Source organism: Somniosus microcephalus, chromosome 13 (genome assembly GCF_052327205.1).
Source record: "Somniosus microcephalus isolate GS21.2 chromosome 13, FLI_Smic_1.0, whole genome shotgun sequence".
Lineage (NCBI taxonomy): Eukaryota > Metazoa > Chordata > Chondrichthyes > Squaliformes > Somniosidae > Somniosus > Somniosus microcephalus.
The window spans coordinates 29,254,922-29,266,978 of NC_140999.1; the positions used below are offsets into that span (position 1 = coordinate 29,254,922).

The 12,057-nt window shown below is 40.8% G+C and overlaps 1 protein-coding gene across 4 annotated transcripts in view; it reads left to right on the forward strand.

The window, feature by feature from the left end:
- Positions 1–12,057, forward strand: part of LOC147108170 (methyl-CpG-binding domain protein 3-like) — a 41,305-nt gene that overhangs the window by 11,617 nt on the left and 17,631 nt on the right. Inside the window, exons 2-6 of one of the 4 annotated variants that reach the window (XM_086004701.1) lie at positions 63–161; positions 967–1,126; positions 3,258–3,395; positions 4,314–4,395; positions 7,350–7,527. In XM_086004701.1, the coding sequence (XP_085860827.1) occupies positions 63–161; positions 967–1,126; positions 3,258–3,395; positions 4,314–4,395; positions 7,350–7,527 (657 nt within the window). Of the gene's footprint in view, positions 1–62; positions 162–966; positions 1,127–3,257; positions 3,396–4,313; positions 4,405–7,349; positions 7,528–12,057 lie in introns of all 4 variants that reach the window. The other 3 variants (XM_086004699.1, XM_086004700.1, XM_086004702.1) reach the window with 3 other exon arrangements.

Here is a 12,057-nt window from a genome sequence, read left to right on the forward strand (position 1 = left end):
ATGCTTAATTATGTTCCATTTCCATCCCCCATTTTAAATTGTGTTTCTCCCCTCTTGTTTAGGTTGCCTGTACATCACGCACCATTCCCTGGCCAAGAAGAGAGGCAGGTGATCTGCTACCAGGCCTCTGCCAATGTAGCTCTTGAGCTGTCCACTAGGAGGTGCGTGAGAGTCCTTTTTCTTCCCCATGGGGAAGCGTGTGACACCTTCTCCTTCTCTAGCGTGATTGAGATCAGGAGATTGGTATGTGGGGGATCATGGGGCCAAACGACTAACACTGTAGAAGTTCTAGAATTTCTGGGACTGTGTAAATGTTGTTACAAATTTAATTTCCTCAATTTTCAGCTTTAATATATTTTTCCCTTGAAGTCTCCCTGTGCAGTTCACCTTTTCTGGCTGAGAAAATGTTGTGGTGTTCTGCTTCCAGGCCTCTGTCAATGCTGCTGTATAACCAGCTGCTTGGCGGTGTGTGAGAATAGCCTGAGAAATGGCACTTTTTTTCTCTTCCCTTCCCTTTGGTGAAGCTCCTGGCCATTACTTTGCATGGCTGTGATCAACATCTTGTTATGTGGCACATTGAGTGCTCCAAAATGTGCTATTGTGCCACGCCAGAAGGTTAATTGTTAGTGATGTCCACTAGTGTGGATTCTACATGTTCTCTTGGACTGTCATGACTGGTCCCCTAACCTAAAACTGAAAAGTAGATAATAAAAATATGATCATAACATACCATTAGATCAGCAAGTGGCTTTCAAACTAGATTGCTGTTTAGTTGACTGGTAGTGTTATCTGTGACCCTGTAGAATGATGGTTTCAGTAGCATATCTACAGTACCTGCACTTGTGTGTGTGCCATGTTAGTCAGTAGGTTTTAGTTACTTTGAAGTTAAGTTCTAAAAAAAAAATGTGGCAGTATCTTATGTAATGCAATAAGAAACACTTTTTTTTTTTGTTTGCATCACTTTAGCCCAAGTGGAAAGAAGTTCAGAAGCAAGCCACAGCTTGCGCGGTACCTGGGGAACTCTATGGATCTGAGCAGTTTCGATTTCCGAACAGGGAAAATGCTGATCAGCAAACTGAACAAGAACAGACAGCGGCTGCGCTTCGACTCTGCCAACCAGGTCAAGGTATTTGCGATTTCGCCATTTTCACCAGTTTATTGCATTCCACAGTGATTTGAAGAATGATCCGTGTGCCCTTATCTTAATCCCCGATATTGATTTTTTATCAATTCAATTGGCTTTTATATATTTAAGATTGGAAGCAAAATGGAATCTGTTCTTTTATGCCTGTCCAAGCCCAAGTCATGTTACACATGCTCCTCAGAGTAGACTCGGTGAAATTGCTCTGTAAACCTGAGAGTCGTTTCACTTCTTTGAGCTCAGCATGCCAATGAAAGCCTTGGAGACCTGCTACCAGACCTCTACCAATGCTGACTGTATAACCAGGTGCTTGGAGGTGTGTGAGAATTACCCGAGATATGGAATGTTTTTCCTTCCTCCTTTTTGGTGAAGCTCCTGGCCATCACTTGGTATGGTTAAGATCGGCAACTTGCCAGTTTTGAAAATCGGATATCTTCAATCGTGTGGAATCTGTTGTCACTGGTGGAAATGCTTGGGGAAACTAGAATATCAGCATGCAATGACTTTTACATAAGATAATGATTTCTTTTTCATATTAATGTTCATTCTGTCCTTTGGGGATGAACAATATTCCTGGACTTGCACTCCTTTTAATTTCCCTCAAAATGGCCCACTTATTGCAGTATCATCCTGGCCAGCAAGGATAATCTCTCTCTCATTTTTATCTTCTGTTACCTGCCTATTTGGGTACTTTAGCTGTCACTTTAAAATTTGAATTCCAAAAGAAATTGAACTTGCAGTACTGAAATAATTAGTTGGACTGAGCATTAGAAAGTGTTATCTGACAACATACAGGATAACCCATTATTAAAAGTAGATTAGTATCTTCATTTTGTTGAAGGGATACTTCAGAACTATATTTGCAAGTCTAAACCCAAACCATACAATTTTCTTGTGTAAAAACAGAGATCACAGTTAACGATGATGTGGAGGAATTTTTGATGTTGGGCCCGGTAATTTTAACATTTTAATTGTATGCTGACCTCACTGGGCTCGTTGAAGTTGGGTAGCAGGGACGTGGTATCCATTTTAGATTGGTGCAGGATAACTACAATGGCAACACAGGTCCCAACACACGGGTGATGGGCAATGTAAAGTTACAAGAGATAAGTGTAATGTTGCAGATTTTACACATGAATGGGTTTAGGTTCACAAGTTTTGTTGCCCTTCCATTGGATAATTTATTTCAACTATTTATATTGTGTAATATTCAGTACTTGCTGCAAATTTATAGGACATTTGAGTGTGGTTTGTGTAACAAGAATTTTCAGTTGATATTCCTATAAGACACCACTCAAAGCATGCACAACTCACAAGGATTAAGTGAGCCAAATACTGCTCACAGCCTATTTATCTGAGGAGTGGAGGCATCACAACTGATCAGGAAGCACTCGGTCACACTTTTTTTTCCTTTTTAATTTTCTCCCCATCTCAAGACTGTGACCATTGCTCCAGTATAATGGTGATGACTGTCAGCAGGCATTTGAAGGTGGAGGGCATCACATGAGGATGATTCTGTCTGCTCATGCATACTATGCAGCAGAGGTGACTTGGGGAGGTGGGGAGAAGGGGGGGAATTGGTGGCTGAAGTGTAAAAATAAACAAATGCAGAGCAGAACTGTCAGATTAGTTAAGAAAATAGATGACAAACTAACTTGAGACCCCACTGAAATCAGCAGGGAATTTTCAGATTATTGGACCTTGCTCTACGCCACTGAATTCCAGGGCACTCAACAAGAAATCATTATCTGTGTGGAAAATGCAAAGCTGCTGAGCTCCCCATATGTACTGAATTGTTTGGTTAATTTAATATGGAAAAACACTGAATACAGTATTTGTCATATACCATAAACAATCATCATGTGGCAGTATAGAACTGTGCATTATAATAGTGTCTCAAAGTTTTTAATCTTGTGGTCAGATTTAACATATAAAATATACAAGATTAAGATTTAAAGTTAATCTCTGGATTCTGATGAAATGTATTCAGTAGCACATAGTCTAAAATGCATAAAATTGTTGCTAGTTGCAGCTCGGACATATTTATTCAGTGGTCACCTAACCCTAACTCCATTTGTTAAGTTATCCGTACTCAAGAACTGATTGATTTTTACAGGGCAAACCAGATCTGAACACTTCACTACCTGTTAGACAGACGGCTTCAATTTTCAAGCAACCAGTTACTAAAGTGACCAACCACCCCAACAACAAAGTAAAAATGGATCCACAGAAAGCTGTAGAACAGCCACGGCAGGTAGCTGATGTTTAGTATTGTACTTGTAGATTGGCACAAATTGCAACAACTTTTGGTTTTTCTCTCTCAAATTTTATAAATATGTAATTGATATCTATATTTGTTTTTCCCCTCTTTGCCTCTCCCACCCCTCTTCCCAAAGGCACTGATGCTTGCAGGGGTGCTGTTTTAATGGCATCAGTAATATTCTGGCACCTTGCCAAAATGAGGATTCTTCATGTGTAAATCTAGAGTGTTAGGTCATTTGATCAAGCAGGACATTGCTTCTGAGCTCAATTCTGTCCTCACCCAACCTCTGCACATGCATGCTTTTCAGCAGGCACATTGGGTAGTAATGACCTACAGGAAACTTTCGATTTACCGGCACCCAAATAACCGGAAATCTCGGTTAACCGGCAAAATTCAGGAGTAGGTTCATACTTCATATTACTTGCCTTCCTCCATCTGTTGCTGTGCAAGGGTGTGGCTGCAGCTGTTGCTAAGCTACAGAGACGCTTGTAACTTGTGGCAATTGTTTTGAACCTGTTGCTAAGCAACAGGGTTTGTTGCTTTATACGGAGCTCTCAGCTCTCCGTATCTTTTACTATAGCGCTCGGTGATCCGGAATTTTTGATGAACCGGCACCACGTCAGTCCCATCGGTGCTAGATTTAAAAAAAAGTTTCCTGTATATAGTTTAGTATTGCCACATGTTTGCATTTGCTCATGGTTTGTAAACTCTTTCCATTTTTATTTGCCTTCAATTTCTGTTCAAATCTCAACTCAAATTAAACTGCTCTTGAGTTTAAGATAATCCTGCTGTGTTTCTAATTAAAATGTTTCTTCAACAAATTTATATGTAGCAAATTTGCAAAACTATTGAGTTTTTTTCCAGTTTACTCTTTGAAGTATTTACTCCTTTCCTTCACTTGTTTTTTAGTTATTCTGGGAGAAAAAACTTACTGGATTGAATGCCTTTGATATTGCAGAAGAAATCATCAAAACTATGGATCTACCTAAAGGTCTGCAAGGTGAACACACATTTTTGTATCATTGCCTGCTTTTTTTATTTGGGGTCAGGGCAGAGATTTTTGAAAATCTTGTGGAATGATTTTGCAGTTTGTGTCTCATGGGCACAACCATCTGAAAATAATTTATCGTTTTGTGTACTAAAGTTTGGAAAGTCATAAGTTTGGAAGTTCATGCTATGCTATGTTTCTATTCCTTTAGAAATAGGCAAGCTGCTCTCAGCTTGGTTTTAGCCTTCCAACAGCTTCTCCCCAATTTTCACTGCATGCATCAAGACTCTCTCTTTCTCTTCCCATCTCCACCTGTGCTTCTAGGAGCTTACTCTACTCTCCAAAACCCATGGCAATTCAGCACAATTAGAACTGCTCTTTGTAGCACAGATCACCTCTGCAGACACATTTCCCTCTTCTACCTCATGACAGCAGAAAACTCAGCACGCCTGCATGACCTGGCCACCCTCTAATGAGAGGACAGGAAAAGAGTAACAACCTTACAGGTTGCTGACCCCTGCCCCCCCCTCCCCCAGTCCTCAAATAAGCTGGACAAATGAACCATGTACAGTCTGAAACAAATAATGCACAGGTTGAAACTAGAGCTGGGAAAGCGCTGGGAGATTTTCTGCTTTGTTCCCTTATGCCTCAGTGAGCAGAAATGAAAACAATATTCAAGGTGCAGCTTGACCAGAGCACTATACAGCTTCAGCATGATGGCCTTAAACTTCACTGGTTAAATGGTTCACCATCATTGGATATTGTCCTCACTTTCAAAAGCACCATCATCACCCCCTTCCTCTTTATAAAAAAAAACACTGTTGTCCCCATGCAAACTACTGCCCCATCTCCAACCTCCCTTTCCTCAAGTCCTTAAATGTATTGTTGCCTCCCAATTCCATGCCAATGTTTCCCACAACTCCCTTTGTTTGAATCTTTCCGATCAGGTTTCCACCAGTGTCACATCATTGAAATGGCTCTAACCAAAGTCAGAAATGACAATCTCTGACTGACCATGGTACATTATCCCTCTTTGTTTTCTTCAATCTCTCTACAGCCTTTGACTCCGTCAACTACATCATCACCATCCTCCTCCAACACTTCTCCATTATCCAGCTCACTGGCACTGCCCTCTCTTGATTCCACTGCTACCTATCCATAGTAGCTAGAACATCTCCAGCAATGGCTTCTCTTCCTGCCCTCATACCGTTAGCTCGAGTCCCCCTAAGGATGTATTCATGGCTCCTTCCTCCTCTTCGTTTATATGATGCTCCTTGGTGACATCATCTGCAGATATGGGGTCAGCTCTACCTCTCCACTGCCTCTTGACCCTCCACTGCCTCTATTGTCAGACACCAGTCTTGTCTGAGACATAGTTTCCTCCAGTTAAATATTGAGACAGAAGCCATCGTCTTCAGCTCCCATCACCAACTCTGTACCATTACCACTGTTTCTCTCCCCCTCCCAGGCTATTCTATTCGGGCTTAACCACACGGTTTGCAACCTCTGTGTCCTATTCAACCCTGAGCTGCGCTTCTGCCCCTATATTCTCCATCACAAAGACTGCTTAATTCTCCGCCTGTCCTGGCTAGCCTCCCATCTTCCATCCTCTGTAAAATTCAGTTCATCCAAATCTCTGTTGTCCCCGTCCAATCTCGCACCAAGTCCCGCTCACCCATCACCCAGTATTTGCTGACCTACATTGGCTGTTGGTCCCCACGCCTCAAGTTTAAAATTCTCATCCTTGTGTTCAAATCCGTACATAGCCTCATCCTACCCAGTCTCTAACCTTCTCCAGCCCTACAATTTCCCCACCACCATCACCACTCGCCTTTTACGCATCCTCCCCTCCCTTTACTCCACCATTTGCAGTCATGCCTTCTGCAGTCTAGACCCCATGCTCTGGAATTCCCTCCTTAAACGTCGCCTCCACTCCCTTTAAATCCTCCTTAAAACTCCCCTCTTTGACCAATCTTTTGATCACCGTTTCTTATTTGGCTGAGCATCTTTTTGATTACACCTTGGTGAAATGTCTTTGGATATTTTGCTACGTTAAAGGCGCTCTATAACGAAGTTGTTGATCTGGTAATATAACTCTATTCTCTTTCAAAGAGCCAGCACAAGCATAATAGGCCAAATGGCTTCTTTCTGGGCTGTATCACTCTATGATTCTGTTTTGCTTTGTTAATTGCTGCTCTACAATGACTGGACAAGTCAGAGTTGAGTATTTTACCACTCCCAGATCTCATGATCTGTCCCATAGCTAGTTTGACACCATTGTTTAAGTGCACCCCACACTTTTTCCCTTCCATTTGAATGAATTTGCACTTGTCTGTGTTGAATTTCATCTGCCATAGTTTTGCCCACTTGCAGCATATTGTCTAGGTCCTTCTGTAATTCCTTGCCTGCTTCATTAGACTCGCCGCCCCCTTGTTTCTGAATACAAGTAATTTATCCAGACTAGGACTGCAAAGGCCTCCAGCACTGATCCATGGGGCATTCTGCTCAGTACAACTCACCATCCCAACAATTACTTCCTGAACTAGTATCCACTGCGCTCTCTTTAGACAATTCCTTATCCATTCCCATGTTTTACCCACTGCCGTAAACCTGTGGCACCTTATCAAATGCTTTCTAGAAGTACAAGTATACTATATCATAGAGCTTTCCAATATCTAATTAGGATGTCACTGTCAACAAAAAAAAACCCAGGAGTTATAAATGATCTCTTCACGCATTGATCCATAAACCATTTACAAGTTAACTTTAATCATCTAAAGAAACTGGCAGTCTTGCTTCTAAAACTTTTTTTCCCCCCAAGTTATCTAAACTGGGATATCCATTACTTAAGAAAAGCAAGTGCCATAGGACGTGGGAAGATGACTTATTGTTAACAGTCTGGTTCATGAGAAAATTGTGATTAATAACTAAAACTACTTGCATATTTTCTTTTGCAGGTGTGGGGCCAGGATGCACAGATGAAACTTTGTTGTCTGCTATTGCGAGTGCTTTACACACTAGTTCCAATCCAATCACTGGCCAACTCTCTGCAGCAGTGGAAAAGAATCCTGGTGTATGGCTGAATACCTCTCAACCGCTCTGCAAAGCTTTCATGGTCACCGATGAGGACATTAGGTAGGAACACTAATTGTCCTGTGCTCAGTAACTATTACGTGAGGTATACTATTAAAACATATGAAAGTATTGTGAACTGTAGCTATAATAATATTTACTGTATTGGTTTGGAAAATAATTTTCCTTGGACATCTTGGCCCCTGGCAGTGAGCAGAGACGGGATCTCACTGAAGACGAGATTTAATCTTTCAGTTGGAGTCCAATACATTTAATGGTTACCTGCTTATTGAAAGATGGTGATTGTTATAGCAGGGCGTCGAGCTTTCAGTGGTAGATACATTGATTCGTTCCTACAGGACCTCCAATAATGGAGATAATAGTACCAAATGGGAAATATTTTTGCATTGGTGGTGTTCGAAATTGGTTAGTTCTATCTCATGATGTTCCTTCAGATTCTGGAGCAACCTTCAGCATTTGACATTGGTTTAAAAATCATTTGTTATTTAGGTTTGTGTTGCTGTTATTTCTGTTTTCCAGGATACTTTTGTGTTTGAATCATTGGAGGATAACCTGTTTTATACACATTGACACTATTAGCATTGGTTTGGCTTGCGGAAGTGATTAAATGCACGCTTTTAGTTTAGTCGTGTTTGTGGCATTCTGACTCTAGTAATACTTTAGGATTGTTTGTTTTCTGTGATTCAAACACGATAGACACTAAATGAATGGTTGAGTGCATTCAGTACAGCCACTACCTTGTAGGGGAGATTGAAGATTTTTTTACTCACTCCACAGCTGATTCATGGGCCTCACTCACTCACATGCTAAAAATTACTTTCCAGAATTAATTGCAGAACACAATAATGCCTTTGGAAGTTCAGTCCTGACAGTTGTACAATTCCTCCATAGGGGCTTTACCATCTCTTTCTTTCCCCACACCTCACCCAGTACACTGAATGGTACAACTTTAATATGTTTTGCTGGTGTGTGAAGGAGGCTTCCATGAAGAAAGATTGCCTACCTTGTAGGATCATACTTCTTTGAATATTATGTATTCTTCACATGTCACACTCGGACCTTTCCACCTCCACAGGTACAGGAAACTTTTTTTTATCCGGGACCAGCGTGGTGCCGGTTTATCAAAAAGTCCGGATTACAGAGAGGTATAGTAAAAGGTACGAGGGCCCCGTACATGGCCACAGAACCAGGTGTCCCTGTTGCATGGCAACAGGTGCAGGAACCCCAGCCACAGATCCAGGCGTCCCTGTTGCATAGCAACAGGTGCAGGAACCCCGGTTACACGGCCACAGACCCAGGAACGGCCACTAATATGAAGTAAAAACTTACCTGAACCTACTCCTGAATTTTGCCGGTTAACAGAGATTTCCGGTTATTTAGGTGCTGGTAAATCGAGAGTTTCCTGCACTTGGATATCTTTTTTTGATAGGGGTGTTAGAGGTGAATAGTGAGTCAATTTCAGTTTAGCTTCAGGTCAAAATGAACTGGTGCAATTCCTGTGTCCTTGTGTAACAGAAGACCAAATGTGCACCACCCATCTGCAACATAATGACATTTTCTTGTGCATAAATCATACATGGTTTTCCCAAAAAATTAAGTTACTAAAAGTTAGGCATACACTCTCTTCCTGTACGGGAGACTTTTAAAATCCATTAGTTCTTGGATCTTGACAAATGAAAACCTGATTTACTCGGGTTGCAATTGTTTTTTTAAAACAGTGACTAGAAAATGGGCATGCCAATTACTCTTAAATACCACGCTTGTTGTTGAGTGATTTTGAGATTCAATTGCTGAAGGGTTGGATTTGGATCCAAGAACAAGTTTGATTTAGAAACTAATTTACAATAAACTTGCTTTTGGCATTATAAAATCAATTGAAATTAGTCCCAATTCTAAATGAGCTATAGAAGTTTACAGCACAGAAGGGGACTCATTTGACTCTGTCTGTGCTGACTCTTTGTTAGTGCAATCTAAAACCAATCCCACTGTCCTGTTCTCGCTCCAAATATTTATCCAATTTTCTCTTTAAAAGCAACATTGGTCTCAACCACTCCCTGTGGCAATAACCCACTGTGTAAAGAAATTTCTCCCAACCTCCTTCCTTGCATTCTTGGTGATAATTTTAAATTAATGACCCTTATCACCAACTCCCTAACAAGAGGGAATAGTCTTTCCCTATTCACTCTTATCAAAACTCTTCATAATTTTAAAAACATCCTATTAAACCTACCATTAGCCATCTATGCTCCAGTGGAAATAGTCCCAGTATCTCAAGTTTTCTCATAACTATAGAACCTGGCATCATCCTGATGAATGTCTGCTCTCAAGTCATAGTTTGGCATGCTCAACTCTGCACACACTACACTATCCAGTGTTTGGTATAAATTCATCAATACTTCTTTATTCTTGTACTTTATGCTCTTATTTATAAAAAGCCAACCATCTTTGGCTTTTTTATAACTTTACCTACCTGCACTTGTACTTTTTAAGGATTTAGTATTTGAACTCCTAGTTATCTGTTCATCCACACCCTTCAGCGTCTTTCCAGTGACTGTGTACTCCCATTTGTTTTTCGCCACATTAATTTGCATCTGACACCTATCTGCCCATTCCACTAACCAGTCTTCTGAAGTTTCTTGCAGTCCTCACAGTTTGTCAAAGCTCCTACTTTTGTGTTGTCAGCAAATTTTGGGATTGTGTTCCCTATACTCAAGTCCATATTATTATATTCATATAAGAAAACAAAAGCTGGCCCCTGGGGTACATGACTTCTAGTCTGAACAACATCCATTTACCCAATTCTTTGTTTCCTGTCCATCAACCAGCTTTCTATTCGAGCTGCTACATTTTCTCCTAGACCATACGCTTCTAATAAGTTTCTTATGAGGCACCTTATCAAAACCGTCTGAAAATCCAAATATGCTACAGGAAACTTTTGTTTAACCGGAGGTTAAATGTCCGGAAAGCTCTATCCACCGGCAAAATTCAGGAGTCGGTTCCGATAAGTTTTTTTACTTCTCGTTGCTTTTTTTCCTCCATTCGTGGCTCTGCAAGGTCTAGCTGAAGCTGTTGCTTAGCTACAGAGACGCTTGCAAGCTACGCCGACTGTTTTGAAGCTGTTGCTAAGCAACAGGGTTTGTTGCTTCACACGGAGCTCAGAAGCTCCATATGTTTTAACATTAGCGCTGGTTTCTCCGGCAGTTTTGATGGAACGGCAACAGCTCGGTCCCGTCAGTGCCGGATACCAGAAAGTTTCCTGTACATCTGCATTCCCTCTATCTGTCCAATCAAGTAATTTTATACTTTAAAAACACTTAATTACATGACTTGCATTTCTAATTTCTTACTAATTTGATCTCGAATTATGGCTTCAAAGAGTATTCCCACACTGACATTAGATTAACCGGTCTATAGTTTCCTGGTTTATCTTTCTCTTTGTTGGTGCAACAGTGTTACATTGGCTACTCTCCCAGCACAATTTGTATAATGCACATTTTGTTTAATTGTGGCTAGAGCCTCAGCTAGCTCTTCTGATTTTTTTCAACACCTGAGGGTGCATGTCAACGGGTGACTTATCCACTAGAGCTGTTAATTTTTTTCTGAATCAATTCCTATTTTATAGTTAGCTCTATCAATTGTTCTATATTATCCTCTAGTCCATCTATGTTCTCACTTCCTCCATCATTTGTCAAACCTGAAATTGACGGTGGCTAATTTTCAAATGTGAGCTATTTGGGTGGTAAAAGTTGTATATTTGTGACTATTCAAAAGGGTACAGTAAATATTCTATCTTTTTTGCATAGAACTCTTTTTTTTTCCTGATTCTGGATACTTAAATTATGTATTGCTCACAATATGTAATGTACAGGATGTAAGAAATGTTTTTGTAATTTTTGCCTTCTACAATCTCTGCAACCTTCCTGAGATGACAGGCAGACTCCATGAGGGAGTGTTGCATTGTTGGAGGTGCTGACTTTCAGATGAGGCGTTAAACCTGCTCTCTCGGATGAAATAAAAGATCCCGTGGCACTATTTTGAAGAACAGCAGGGAGTTATCCCCAGTGTCCTGGCCAATATTTATCCCTCAATCAACATTACTAAATCAGATTATCTGGTCATTAACATATTGCTGTTTGTGGGAGCTTACTGTGCACAAATTGGTTGCCACGGTTCCTACATTACAACAGTGACTACACTTCAAAAATACGTCATTGGCTACAAAGCGCTTTGGGACTCCTGAGGTTGTGAAAGGTGCTATATAAATGCAAGTCTTTCTTACTTTTTCCACATCAGTTTATTGATGTGAGTTTAGTCAGCCTGCCTAGGCAGTGTGCAAGTGCATTTTGCTTGTTTTTCCCCTCCATGTTGGGAAGTGCTTCCACAATGAACCGTTGGGAGTAGATTTTCATTTTCATCACCTGGGCAGTAATCTGGCGACGCAGATCACAATGGAATGAAAATCAGGCAGGTTCAATAAAGGCCATATGATTCGTCCTGCCAGATTACTAAGCAGGTGGTGAATTGGAAAAGCTACCCATTTCAAGTCCCAGAGGGTAAAGGCACTTGTCAGTG